Source organism: Cryptotermes secundus, unplaced genomic scaffold (assembly GCF_002891405.2).
Source record: "Cryptotermes secundus unplaced genomic scaffold, Csec_1.0 scaffold417, whole genome shotgun sequence".
NCBI classification, from domain to species: Eukaryota; Metazoa; Arthropoda; class Insecta; order Blattodea; family Kalotermitidae; genus Cryptotermes; species Cryptotermes secundus.
In genome coordinates, this window is record NW_019739949.1 from 410,392 (window position 1) to 425,885 (window position 15,494).

General features: G+C 38.3%; 2 protein-coding genes across 2 annotated transcripts in view; one reads left to right on the forward strand and one right to left on the reverse strand.

The window, feature by feature from the left end:
* Positions 1–11,466, forward strand: part of LOC111872099 (centrosomal protein of 104 kDa) — a 63,115-nt gene extending 51,649 nt beyond the window's left edge. Inside the window, exons 13-17 of the mRNA XM_023865653.2 lie at positions 3,673–3,833; positions 6,527–6,672; positions 7,510–7,611; positions 8,936–9,070; positions 9,681–11,466. Coding sequence (XP_023721421.1) covers positions 3,673–3,833; positions 6,527–6,672; positions 7,510–7,611; positions 8,936–9,070; positions 9,681–9,760 — 624 coding nt within the window. The 3' untranslated portion in view covers positions 9,761–11,466. The remainder of the gene's footprint in view (positions 1–3,672; positions 3,834–6,526; positions 6,673–7,509; positions 7,612–8,935; positions 9,071–9,680) is intronic.
* A 2,625-nt stretch (positions 11,467–14,091) lies between these two features.
* Positions 14,092–15,494, reverse strand: part of LOC111872112 (tRNA (cytosine(34)-C(5))-methyltransferase) — a 74,435-nt gene continuing 73,032 nt past the window's right edge. Inside the window, exon 15 of the mRNA XM_023865685.2 lies at positions 14,092–14,562. Within this exon, the coding sequence (XP_023721453.1) occupies positions 14,423–14,562 (140 nt within the window). The 3' untranslated portion in view covers positions 14,092–14,422. The remainder of the gene's footprint in view (positions 14,563–15,494) is intronic.

The window sequence follows — 15,494 nt, forward strand, 5'->3', positions numbered from 1 at the left end:
CAGTACATCAGCTATTCATAGACTTCAAAAAAGCCTATGATTCAGTTAGGAGGGAAGTATTGTACAATATTCTGATAGAGTTTGGGATACCCATGAAACTAGGTAGGTTGATTAAAATATGTTTAAACGAAATGTATAGTAAAGTCCATGTAGGTAAATATTTGTCTGATAAATTTCCTATCCAGAATAGTCTAAAACAAGGAGATGCTTTATTGCCACTCCTTTTCAACTTTGCTTTAGAATATGCCATTAGGAAGATCCAGGGAAACCAGGTAGGACTGAAATTGAACAGGACACATCAGCTGTTGGCCTATGCCAATGACATGAATCTATTGGGTGATAATGTAGATACCATAAAGAAAAACACACAAACTTTAACTGATGCAAGTAAAGAGGTTGGTCTAGAAGAAAACACTGAGAAAACTAAGTATATGTTGATGTCTCATCACCAAAATGCAGGGCAAAATCATGTCATAAATATAGGAAACAGATGTTTTGAAAATGTGGCACAATTCAGATATTTGGGAACAACGATAACAAATCAAANTAGACGAGGGATGTATATAGGATATTGGTGGGAAAGTCAGAAGGAAAGACACCACTGGGAAGACCAAGGCGTAGGTGGGTGGACAATATTAAAATGGAAATAAAATTAAAATCTCTCTTAGAGAGATAGGATGGGCTGCACCATAGCTCAAGCAGTTAGTCGCTGGCTTCCCACCGCAGCGGCCCAGGTTCGATGCCGGGTCTGGTCAAGTGGGATTTGTGGTGGACAAAGTGGCGCTGGGGCGGGTTTTCTCCAAGTACTTCGGTTTCCCCTGCCAATCTTCATTCCACCAAATTCTCCATCATCATAATCACCCAGGGCAGGTACAATAGGCCAATCAGTGGCCGCCGTGCTGAGTGGAGCCAGTTGGACTCCACCCCCCACTAAGAGAAATATATTAAAAAAATATACTAGAGATAGGATGAGATGGATTGGATTGATCTGGCTCAGGATAGGGACCAGTGGATGGCTCCTGTGAACACAGTAATGAACCTTTGGGTTCCATAAAATGCTGGGAAATTCTTGAGTAGCTGCAGAATTGGCGGCTCCTCCAGAAGGGCTCAGCTCCATGAGTAAGTAAGTAAACATGTGTTCTATTCATAATTTTACTAGCAGCTATGCTTTGGTTGGCACTGCAGTCTACACTAAATATTAACTGCATCATCAGTTTCGATCAAAAATCAAAGACGATACTGTCTTATTATGTAAGGATTGGTGCCGCCAATTCAGAAAGAGTTGAATATCAATGAATTTCATTATTAGACAATTTGAAGATTACTTATATTCAAGGCGGGTCTGAATATCGCAGATTGTTTTTCCATGAGGGGAGCAGCCAAGAAATTTGTTTGAAAACTTACTGATGGGCTTGATTTGGTTCATCCTGGTCTGTTACACTAGCAGTTATTATAAAAGATTAATCAACTCTGTCCAGTGTGACTGATAAAATGTTATTTCTTTCTTTTCTTTTTAATCTTTCATCCTGACTTGTTTTAGTCTGTGAGACCATCTTCAGAAGGATATATCAATGCAGGCAGAAACTACTACTACAATGTGACTGGTCAATATCAGTACATACATACAATATCATCAAAATGCCATGAATATAAAATTTGATCCTTTAACAACTATAGCAATGTGCATGAATACATCAATATATCTATAAATTATTACAATTAATATGTTCACAAATGTGGTTTTGAAGAGAAATTAAAATTTGTTGAACCAGTTTGGTTCATGTCCTTTATATTGACTCTCTTTAAAGGAATTTGAGTGTCTACCAAATTGCGGTTCAGTTGCTTGGTGAATAGGACTCTGCAAATATATTATGGGTATAATATGGTATTTCCATAATCCCGATTTTTATTTAAATGTGTGACACTAAAGGTAGGATAAAATAACAAAGGCTTGCATTTATATAAAAAAAAAATTGGGATTATGGAAATACTTCTAACAGCAAATTTAGGCATATAATTTTTATAGAGTTGTGTCATTTTTTAACATGGTCCTTGTTGCATTCAATGAATGTCCTCCACTGATTCCTCATGATAAGAAATCCTTTGTCTGCATGAATAGCTACTCATGCACTGCCTCTCGCACTTCTTCGTCGGATGGGAAAGTCTTTCCACTGAGAACCTGCTTGAATGGCCCAAAGATGTGGTAGAGTACAGCGGATCAGGAAGACACTACAGTTGAACGTCCTTGATGTCCTACTTTCAGCTGTCACACGGACAATATGTGGCCTGGTGCTGTAATGTAGCAATAAGATGCCAGTACTGAGTAGGCCACAAAGTTTTCATCTAATGGCTGTTCTCAGATGATTCCTCAGGAGGTTGAAATACAAGGCACTGGTGACCGTGTTCCCCTTGGACGTGTAGCATTCTACACATTGGCCCTGATGATTCCAGAACAGTCCCAGCATCATTTTCTCCGCAGTGGCCTGGGTGAGAACTTATTTGGGTTTTGGTGAGCTAGAATGGTGGCATTCTTTGCTGGCTGGTAGTAGTGGACCTAGTTTTCAACTGCAGTCACTATGCACTTAAGGAAGCCATTAACTTCTCTTTCAAATCATCACAAAAGATCCTGGCGGGGCCCACGCTTCTTTCCTCTAGTTCTGGAGTCATTTATCTAGTCACCCACTTTGTGGAACTCCTAGATGCCATTTATGATATGGTGAGCTGAACCATGACTGATGTCCAACATGGCAGCCACTTTGTTCACATGAATGCAATCTTTCTTTCGCAATTTAAAGTTTCCATTTGACTCATCTCACCCAATCATTGGTATATTCAGTTTTTATACAATTCCAAAAATCCAAATGGGAAGATACCTGCATTGCCAGCTCCCCTCCCTTCTGTTAGAACACATGTGTTCACTGTGACCGCCATTATAACGAACAAAACTAGGCTCCAAGGGTTTATACTGTCTCAGGGGCAGTGGGTAGGGACGACTGCATCACCTGGCATCCATAAGCCACTCAGCTGTTGGCGAAAGTCAAAGCTGCTCAACAACTCGCTAAAAATTCCCCACCGTGACATTCCTAAGAAGAGTAATTATCAAGTTTTCACGAGAGTCCAGTTCAGTTCAGTTCAGTATAGAGCAGATGAAGAGAGAACGAGTTCAGTGCAGTGCAGAGCACCCAAGTGAGTGTTTAGTTGGTCAATCTGTGAATTATTTAATCAGTAAATTGGTGAGGTAGTTAGTGGGTCAGTCAGTTTTCAGCTCAGTTCAGTGTAGTACAAGGAAGTCAAAAGAAGAAGAGAGTGCAGTGAGCGAGAAGTGATGTTGCAGTGAATGAAGTAACGAGTGAACATAGAACATACCTCAAGATCATAAGTGGTTATGAATGGTGTGGCAGTAACTACTCCAAATGTCATTAATCATTATAATATCATAATTTAAATGAGAGATAACAATTGTAAGGTAAAATTATCATCCTGTGGGATGTCACATGGTGTAGTCTGGTAAGACAGGTACCGGGTCTCAAAGGGCAGTTGGTACCCATCACCCATACTCTACTTTCTGGGTAGAACTGACTACTAGCTGGAAAATTGAGGCAGTATTTTCCTCCAATACATTGGTAATATAAGATCTAGCTTCTAATGTAACTTAATTTGGTTTCTTAACAGCGAAAGAAAGAAATCCTGGAGCGAAACAAACAGGTTGTGGTCACTGCAGCAGGAGGAGCTGGTAGTGGTGGGGGTTCAGTGGGGCAGGGAAGCAGTTCCAGTTCAGCTAGTGCCATCACATCCCCTAGTGATACATCACAGCAGGACGCAACAGATGATAAGTAAGTGGCTATTAGTACCTCCAGATACAGAGTGTTCAGCCTTCTAGCTCCTGCCCATGCAGTTGGGATGTACTTTGCATATTTTACATCAGGTTACCTACATGGCAGCTGCTTTACTTCCAATGATATGGTGACCATGAGTATAACAGTCGGCAGGGAGATCTACAGCTTAATGTAGGTTCCAAACCACTGGAAACCTTTATATTGCAACTGTTTCATCTTTGGTAGGAGTGAAGTTTTCTTTCTGTGAGAAAAAGAAGTCTGTAAACATATCTCAGATTGACCAAGTTCTCTCTGATAAGTGTGTGCTTACTCCTATCCTAGGCCTCTAAAAATGGTAAGTAAAATTAATGCTGTGTTTAGCACCACTTTCTTGAAAGCATAATTCTACAAACTTTCCTCACCATGACAGCACAGAAATGTGACAGATTAACATTATATTCCAGCTTCCCTTTTGTGCAGCCTGCAAAGTATACTTGCAGCCTAAGAAATGCATGTTAACATTCTCCTTCTCCTTAGAAAGAAATAAAATCTTGTTAACAATGCTAATTATCAGATGAATATCTTTCCTACTTTAGAAATAGTATACTGTTGTGTCATATTGTGTGTAAAACAGTACTTATTATTATTCAGTCGACATAATTCTAGTATATATATATATACACCAAGCAGTTGCATGTGCTACATGTTTCAGCCTATTGCGGCCATCACACTCGCCACATAAGGGCAGGCCTCAAGAAGAAAAGAACATGAAAACATCACATCACACAACTGTAGGCAGGAAAACATCACATCACAAACCCATAGGCCTACATACAACCACAGAATCAACATAAGATTAAAGGAAGAATACCATGAAAAACAAGAATGCACGTTGGCAAACACCACTTAAAATCTGGCAACACAAAGAAAAGGGTCAAAACAACATAAAGCAAAAAGAGAAAATACACACACACACACACATACCTTTAACATATAACCCAATTTTAATTCCAATTACATCATTTTAATATGTATTTTTAAAGTTTTAATGTTAATATTTAATACATTTAAAACACAAGGGCATTACATAAACAACATACCCATACATGCACCCCCAATATGTAAACACTGACCAGTGTAGGGAAATACAGAAGATAGAAGGAAGGGTGACTGTAAAAGCTCTATGTACCTGCTGATGGCTGTAGCAGTCTGAAATATGCACTACATGCAAATGCATGGTGTGTTTATACCCGAATTGTGTTGACTGAATAATAATAATAATCACTGCCTTTCTTTCTTACTTCAACTTGTTATTACATATGCTTCACAAATCTGATCACTGCAGGGCAGATACATGTATTGCTATTTGAAAAACATGTGGTTTTTATAATGTGGCCTACAGGCGGATACCCAAATTATAATGCAACTCCTCAGTGGGTTCAAGTTGAACATCCAACATTGGAAACATTTGTTACATACAGTAAGTTCGGTAGGACATGAGCTATGGCTCATGTGCAGTTGCTTTGCTGCTGCAACAAGCACTGTGGTAATTCAATCCATAGTTACCTCTTGTGTTAGTAGTACAGAGAAGGCTCTTCCCCTACATGCACTACCGCCACTAGTAGACACTGTTTTTACCTTCCCTCTCACACATCTCAAGAGCTTATATCCTACTGAACAACTTATAGTGCTGTATTTATCATTCATTCAATGATGATGCCAGTAGTTCAGAGTAGATAGTATCAAATGGTAGGATGATTAGTGATAACAAAATGGAAAGATGGGGGCAAAAAAGAAAATGAGAATCTTGGTCAGGCTAGGTGGTCTTCAGGCTCAGACTTGAACCCAGGACCTTCAGATTATAAAGCAGGCCTGCCACCCACTGGGCCACAACATTCAGTTATGTATAGTTTTGTGACTTTCTTATGAAATACATTTCAATTAGTTGCGTACAGATCCTATGAAGTAGCATGAAAGTGGGTCCAGGAAAGGACAAGCTGAATGAGGCAACAAACCACTGGGCCTTCTTCACTGCTGTTTGGGGCTGTCCTGGGTTTAGAACAAAGCAATAAATGAGTCAGTGACCCAGCAGAAATATGACCCAATATAATTAACAAATGAAGAGAAAACAAACAATAATGAGGAGATGATATAGAATACGCTCTTATATTTTCACAAATGTGACCTCTGAACTTGGTGAGGTTATTCAACTGCAGGGCAGTGGATTACAGGGCTAGTACCTAAAATCAAAATAATCAAATGACACAAGACTAAATAATATAAAGAAAAATTGGCAGTTAGCTTGAGGGGCAAAAATAACAACATAAACCAGGGGAACCCATTGTAGGTGAGTAAACCAAAGAAATTCAAGGCAAAGACTGGGATTCAGAATATGGGCTGAATACAAGTTAGACAGCTTGCAAACAACAAGAGGTCTGCCTAACTGCCTCATGGATTGCAACAGCCACAGTACCTGTCAGCTCCAAGTCAAAACTGTGAAGGCCCAATCAGAGCATGCAGTTCAACTGACAGATGGAGTGGAGTTGGTAGTCAGGAAGAAGGGGGGAGGGGCAGGAAGAGAGGAAGAAAAGTACAGGTGTATGAGAAGATAGCTGTAGCCTATTTCAGAAAATAGTATCCACTGAGACAGGCAAGGTAGTTATGTTAAATACATTTTCAATTGCACCAATTTGCTTTCTTGCTTGTATCAGGATGTGCATCTTCTGTCTGTCCCGGTTTGATTCATTTACTGAGGAAGGTCTAAACATCCATTATTGGCGCTCATGCCCCATGCTGATGAGATGTGCACATTGCAAGCAAGTGGTGGAAATAGCCACTCTTTCACAACATTTGCTAGGTAAGCAATAAGAGATATACAAGATATGAACTCTTCATGGTAGTGACTATTAACATATGGTTTTCTGGAATGTTATGTTGTGTAATCCCGTAGTTACCAGTATTTCATAGTCTGTAGGTTCTGCTGAAATACTGGTATCCATCTAACAGGCTACCAGTGTCACATTCCAGAAGGTAATGATCCAATCAAAGATATGTTCAACAATTTTGGCAGCCATCTCAAAGATGAATTTTGTCAGATATCCCAAAGACAAAGCACATGTCATGGAATTCTTCTACTTTGTTCCCCATCATTCTATTATTTCTTTTTGAACTCTCAGTCTGAAACAGAAGACAGACACAGATATATTTTGGGTTTGGTAACAGTGTTCAAAAGGGAAGTATCTCAATCAAGGCTGGTGAGTGGAAATGTTTTTGAATTCATTTCAATATCCTCCCTTACTCTTTCCACACATAATGCACATTAAATGGTATCTTATATACATATTATGTAATATAAAAAAAGTATTTCATATGACTTCTATGTTATGTGATAGTAAGTAGGTGGTATAGAGCAATTGTTGTGAAATGGGTAGGCAGCCTGTCTTCTATAAAACTGTCTGTTGAGCAGAATTCTTGCACTGAGTCACCATGTGTTGAGACTACTTTTTAACTTTCATGATATAATGTGAATAAAATACACAGATAATTGTAATACAGCTACTGCAAAGTAATAATCATAATGTTTATCCAATAAAAAATATCAGAATTTCATAAGCTTTAATATTATGGAGCTATAAAACCAATATTATGAATTAACAGAAACTTCGGAGCAATGTACCCATTTAATTAATTACAGAAGAGTGTGAGATGCGAAAGTCATACCGAAAGTGTGAAACATGCACAGAAGCAGTTCTCTATGAACTTTTTGACCAACACAAGTCAGATGCATCATGTAATCGTGAGTACTGCACATAAACAAATTAGTTGATATCAAGAACACTCATAAAGTGTGCGTAAAACATCTCTGAAGGTATGTCATACCTTGACTACACAACCTTACAGAAGTCTGTGAGCTGAGCAAGATTTCCAGTTGGGTAATTTTGGTTCCCACTGTAAGCTGAAAGTAATTTAGCAACTTTGTAATGTTGATGTAAAGATCACATCTATCTGACAACGATGCACCATCAAATGTTTTACGCACACTTTATCAGAATAACAAATGAACAGATGAAGAACATGCATTATTAACGTCATTAAGTGGTGATACAACCCACCACTGGTCATAGGCTTGAACCATGATAGCAGAGTTAATGATTCATTCCAAGGCCCTAATGAATAAAATGTAGGTTCTGTCAACCCAAAAATAAAGCAGCGAAATAGAAAACAATTGACTACTCAGTACACAATGTGACTAATACAACTGCAGAATTTTTCATGGTGGTAAATACTAAAAAAAATCATTATCTGCAAGGACTGAGCTTGTTAGCCCATTCCATCCCCAATGATCATCTTGACCTTCCCGGATTATGTCCTACTATTGGTTGGTAATATAAAGTTGCGTGGGAGCTCTGTCAGTCTGATAATATGATCTTTGATTATGGTAAAGCTATCTCTGTAACAGGCCGTGGAGGCCCATAAGGTTGTGAGATGTCGAGGCTCCCACATTTTCTCTAGACAATCAGCTCACATATGGTGGTAAGGTTGTCAGCCTTATGTGCCAGCCGCCCTTTAGCCCCCAGGAAAATTCCTGGTGCTCATTTCTGTTAGAGGCTTAGTCAACCCCAGAGCCATAGCGCAGCTGGAAGGATTAGGTAAAAGAAAAAAAAAGAAAAATGTAAAGTTGTTCCTGTGCTCAACAAATTAAGCACTATGCCATGAAGGCATATGGGGTAGTGGATGTATAGATACACATTTTCTTGACCTTGGCACTAGCTGCAAGTGAGTGGTTAGCTTCACGCCCCTTCCACTTTACTCTTGGGGAAAGAAGGATTCTGTTTTGTAACATGAACATGTATGAAGGTCTCAACAGGACTAATACTGGAGAGAATGACAATGATGATCTTAAAAATAATGAAATACCTTTAAAACTAGGATTAATTTGGAGTGGACTGATCAAATGTCTGGAAGAATGACATTTAGGGAACCGCTCACATATGTGTAGTTCACTTCTGGAGGAGACAATCCAAAAGAATAAATGAAATCAGTCTGCTCTACAGTGGCACAGATATGCTCACAGTAGGCCAGCCATTTTATCTTGAAACCAATGAATGCAATGATTTCAGCTGCTGGACCAGAATCAACAACGAATCATTGTCCACTGTGTCACTGCAACATCCCACCTTATGAAGATGGATGGAGACAGCACCTTATGGGATTGCCATGTCCCAATCATCCACGAAAGAAACATCTGAAGAACCGTAAGTAATACAAATGCTACATTTACTTTTTAGACAGGGAATCTGTAATATGAGTGGATTTCCAATATTAACTATCAAGTGCCTCAAGACATTTCAGAAAATTGTTTTTTATAAACTGTGAGTCATAGAGAAAAATCATAAGAAAACTAAATAAGTAATTTATTTACCTGGTCACATAAAAAATACCGAAATTCTGAATTTCTTACATCAGTGACAGCATCCTTAAAAATATGGTCATAAGAAATTTAACTTCTGAATAGTAGATAAACTGGTAGAACTGCCTGTTCTTTGCCTGGGATATGGTTGCTTTTCTTATTAATAGCAGAAATGCAGTAGCTAAAATCTTGCAGAAGGAATAGTTCAAATTCAGAAATTACAGTATAATGAAAAACAATTGGGAAAGGGGATTGAAATAACTTCCAAAATTTGTATCGCAATACTGGAATGTTGCATTAATGGCCATGCCTACTGTATATACTGGCAAGAGTATGCAATATATTTAATATTTTTTAGGTGTTCTGTACAGGGTCCATTGAGAAAGAAGTAAATGTAACACAGTATATATACTAGATAAACAAAACAATAATTACTGACCTGTTTATCTTTCCAGGTTCCAAATCACCGTCCACTGATCCCAAGGATCGAGCAACTGTACAGTCTACACCGTTAGCTAATAAATTACCATACTGACATGATCCTTTCCAAAAAGTTTAAGACGTCTATCATGTCCTCCATAGCACAGAATTTAGTAGAATTCAACAGAAAGAGAATAAAAAGGAAAAGCCAAATTATCTCCCTGTTCAATAAATGTAATGATCAATTTCCAAAATTGTAAGTTCTTCCATCAGACCCATAAATGTCCCTGCATCACTGAAGCCATACAAGGAGTGTAGTAAACAACATAAGGATATTATGCTTGCAATTATTACATCAACAACAAAATAACAAAGAAACCTTCTATATCTCCATATAATTGCCAGAGTGATTCACGCATATGTTCCAGTGACACACATCCTGTTCAGCTCAAGCAGAGAAGTAGTAATAAAAATGGATGATAATTATTGAGCAGCCTGTGCACTATTGTGAATATAGGCCTGGGCTGTCCAACTTGAGGCATGCTAGCTGTACGTGGCCCATTAGTTGATTTTGTGCAGCCATCTAAGCATCCTTCCATTCTCCAAATGTATTATTAATGTTTTCCTCTTCTTTAAAAAAGGCAGCATATCTTGTCAACAAATTAATGTACTTTGCTTCCTAGTATTCTGTGTAATTTCTTATTTCACTTGAGCCCTAACAAATTATTTTGTAAAGTATGGAATTAAGCATGACTGCATGAATTACGTACATAGTATCCACACAACCTAGTAATATTCAGTGCCTGATTTGTGGACATCACAGACCTAGCAGCATTGTTTGTGGCCTCATTATATACTCAGCACTGTTACCATGCCCAAATACTTGGATTAAAAATTGTATTCTGATATTGGAAAAAATGTATTCTTTCTAATTGGCCCCACAGTGGTTTGAAGTTGCACAGCCCTGTTATAGGCGAAATGATCTGAAGAGGCAGACACTCCGTAACCAAAAGACTAAGAAGTCAGTATAACGCTAACTGTGCTGTGGCTACCAGGAGCTAACATTCTGAGTCTAATGCACCTAGATGCAAGGCAGTCATATGAACAATGCAAATGTCAATTACGGCTTATATCACCTGTCATGAAACTCATTTTGCAGCCATTGTTACACACAAATACTTAACCTTGAGCTTAGAATAATGTCATCATTAATAAGTGAAAGCGAGAATTTATGAATTTATAAAGGAGTATTTTTAAGACGTTGGCAAAATGTTGAATTGTCACTGGTCATACAGTCTGAACTGTGATATGTGGGGCCTGTTCAAATGAACCCATTTGGGGATTACTGTGGGCAAAGGAGTAGAGACCATTACAAATAGTCCCCACTGTGATGATGCTGGCATCCCACTGGCACAACAGCCAGGCAATACATCCCCTCTGCAAAATAACCTGATCTGAGGCCAAATTGGTTGGTCCCTATACTTTTTACCATGGGTGACAAAGTTCTTCCTTTCTCAGGATGCCAATAACTTCCAGTTATAAAAACTAAACACCTGAAAGTCTAAACAAGAGAAAAAACAGATGGGGTGACATACAACAACCATTTCCAAAAATTACAGAACTCAGTGATGGGCTGAAAGCACCAATAAAACTGATACATAAGTTAACTTAGATCTCTACAGTTTGTGGGGGCATGCAATAGCATGGTTGGTTGAGACACTATACCACAAAGCATAAGGTCAAAAGTTCAATTCCCAATGAGGTCACTGGATTTTTCAAGTGATCTAATCCTTCCAGCCACACTATGACCTTGGGATCGACTCAGCCTCGAACAGAAATGAGTATCAGGAATATTCCTGGAGGGTAAAACGTGGCCAGCGTGTAAGGTTGACAGCCTCACCACCATCTGTCAGCCAACTGTCTTGAAAATGTGGCAGCTTCAATATTTCACAACCCTATAGGCCTCCATGGCCTGTTACAGGGATAGCTTCACCCTTTTCTTCAGTTAGTATCTGACAGAGGGACAATCTTTAGGGAAAAAATGTCCCCACACAAAATACAATTTTGAAGCACTAGCATTACAAAGGTAAGTGTATTCAAGGCAACCCTTTGAAGCCTGGAATTCACCTTAACATTTAAAAATTCATTTTCCAACTTTATTGAAAACACAGTTCATCTCCATTATAGTGACTAATCAGTTAATGTTTTCTTTATTCTCAGAATCATAAGAAACAAAAATAGATACGCCCTATAAGCAAAATACAGAATTCTTGAATATCAAAACACTTGCCACATAGTCACTACTATGCTTTAAAGAGTTATTAGTGACTACTTTACTATTGCAACTCATGATACTGAAATTTAACAAAGCATATTTGTTGACATAAAACAGTGCCACTATAACCCTTGAAATATTTAGAGTATGAGGAGCAGTAAAAAAATTACCCGACTGATTTTTCTGCCAACTCCTTGTGGCCTTGGTGACAGCAAGTGAGGTGGCATACAGGTATTAGGCTAGCCTCTCCCTTCCATCAACCCTACCACTTCCAAGGCCGTACAGCCAACAGTGTGGTTGCAGCCTTTGTTTGAAGCAGACTGTGTATCTGAGCTCCATTGGAATTATGTTAAGTGTTAGAGTAGAGCAACTTTGAAATTCCTCGCAGAACTTGGAAAATCCACTACAGAAACCTACAATTTCTTGGTTTGAAATTTATGGTGATGAGTGTCTATCTTGTACTCAAGTTTTCGAGTGGTTCAAAAGATTTAAAGAGGGAAGGGGTGACATCAAAGATGATCCACTCCCAGTCAGCCTTGCACATCAAAAACAGATGCTAACATTGAAAAAGTCGGTGAAATTATTGAAAAAATCATTGCTTGAGCATTCGATCAATTGCTGAATTAGCTAACATTGAGAAAGAAAGTGTTTGATAGATTTTACAGGAACATTTTAACATGAAAAAAAAGTGTGCTAGAAGATGGTGCCAAGAATCCTCACTCCTGAGGAAAAGGAAACATCTGTGCTGACATCCTTATAAACATTGAAAATGATCCATACTTTAGGAAATGTAATAAATTGTGATGAATCATGGTTTTTTCAGCATGATCCGGAAACTAAGAGCCAATGTACGCATTGGAAGAGTCCCAGGTAACCAAGAAAAAAAAAGCATGAAGAGCAAGTCCAATTTCAAAGCAATGATTAACATTTTTTTTTTTTTGATATACAAGGGACTGTTCATATTGATTGCATGTCTGAAGGTCAGACCATTAACCAGGTCTACTATAAGGAAGTTCTGACAACCCTTCATGAACGGGTGAGAAGAAAAGACCTGAAATGTGGAAGAACAGCTCATGGATTCTTCACCATAACAACACGCTGGCACACAAACCACTGTCTGTCACAACATTGCTGTTGAAGCACAAGATCCCGTGGTGCAGCATCCACCCTGATCACCTGACCTAGCCCTCTGTGACTTTTTATTATTTCTAAAGATCAAGTCTGCATTGAAAGGAACCTGTTTTGTGTCCACAGCTGCAGTGAAGACAAAAGAGACAGAGGTAAGGAAGAAGCTATCAGAAAAGGACATGCAGCATTCATTCCAACAGTAGAAAATTTGCATGGAGGGGATCATTTTGAGGGTGAATAACAGATTTTATAGCATCAGTCCAGTTCTTTTGTATGTGCCCTATGTACATATGAACAGCCCTAAATATGCCAAGATTTATCTTCACATGAGCAGTAACAATTACATCATTCAGCCATTTATTATGAATCCTACAGTAATTTTGTTGTTTTCTCCTCATTACTCTCCATTTATAATGAAGTCTTAACTGTAAAATTTTTCACTAACTTTTGTTCCTTCCCATAACTCTGACATTGTAGCAAGATGTGAACTTTGATAGAATATGAAGTCTGAAAACAGAAATAAAACACATTCTTATGAAGTATACTCTTTAAAATGTGTACCGCTTATTTATACCGAAATACAGATGTTCCCACAACCATAGATTCTTCATTTTAGGCATGTTTGCATCACTGTGTAGGACTGAATTAAGTCACTCCATCCATTTGTCAGAATACATGACATAATTCAAGAAAAGAATAATGCACTTTCATGCAATCTAATACTGGAGATTAATATAAGAATCAGTCAAACGATTTCAACTTTGAAGAAAGCAGTCTTCTGGGATGTGGCACCGTGAAGATATGGTGTTAACCGATGTTTCAGAGGAACATATCGCCTCCATCTTCAGGGTAGAAAGAAAAATAAATAATCCGCAAGCGAAGAGACCGTGAGTACCGGTACAAGCAGACACCACATCTACATGGTGCCACATCCCAGAAGACTGCTTTCTTCATAGTCACCGCAGTGAAAACCTCAAATCTTCCATTTCAACTTTCCTTACATGAGACATTTCTACCATTCCACAAACAGCATAGTCAACAAATCAAGTAAGAAGATTTTAACACATTTATTCACCATGAAAGCTCCAAACCTTACAAATAACTTTCATCTGCTCAAGGAAGTAACAGAAATAAATAGAGCAGTAAACATGTCATATAATTTTAATTACTGTTCAAAGATACCTAATATACCTGCTTGGTTGTTTCAATTTTATAATATAAAAGAAGTGAATGTTATAACCTTAGAAACAAAATTTGTAACATTCTTTTTCAATGTTAATAGTTAATGACTATAATAAAATGAAGGCAGGGCCCCATTCTGGCATGATTTATGTAGAATCTACACAACCATCAATAGGAACTGCATCATGACTGCTATGTAGGTTCGCCCAGCATGCCAACTTCTTCCTCTTCATTTCTGTCTTCATCTTTAACTTCAGTTTCATTATCAACAGCAATTTTTTCACCACTCTTCTCCTCAGCAACTGATGGGTTTTTAATAAATTTATTCTTTTCTGTAAAGTAAAAACAGAAAAACTGTTTCACTAAGCATTACAAACAATAATTAACATCCCTGCTTCATACTCAAATGTTAAACGATATTAAATTCAGCAGGGAAAATAGACATCCTGAGATTTCTTAGTGTCCTCAGATCCCAAAGGAAAATACTGGGACAATACCTTATACCAAGCAATTGGACTTAAGTGATAATGCTTCTGACTTGCATTCTGGAGGTGGCTAGTTCAAATCTTGGGCAGGGCACTGATAATCCTGATTGGGGGGGGGGGATTCTCACTCCCTCCTGGCAAACGCCAGGATAATATCTCTAGTTAGCCCATGACCATTTCCTTCCAAATCCTTTCTGATTCATTTTCCATCTGTCATCTTGCCATCCACTGCTATACATATTTGCGTTATGACAATGTCATTAAATAAACAAACAAAAGCTACTTTGGCTCTCACAGTTCAGCTGCACTGGGTGCTGATGCTGTTCCAGTATTTCAGTGCTTACTACATTTGCCATCTCAAGCTGAGTGTTAGGTGCAGTATAAAGTGTCCCTCAAGGTGGGAGTGAGGGTTGCAACAGATGTCCTGGAAGGTCAAACAGCGGACTGTGGTGCAACACTAAAGATGGATAATAACTAAGCAAAGCCTGTCTCCTTAAGCACAGAGCTCCACTGCTCGCCCTTTCACATCCTCCCCTTACCCAGACTCCTAAGAGACCTACATACTGTGGGTGTGTATACCCATTCATTCATTCATTTATTCACATTCCATAAAATCCTTACATGGTTTAAACAACCGAACAGATATAGAAATCGTCAAGTAGTATGAACTCATCTTGCTTATAATCAAGCAGTTGTCAATATGTTTGCAATATAAAACAATTTGAAAAGTTTACACAGTATCACAGTAATCAATATACAATATAAAATAATGGTGATAA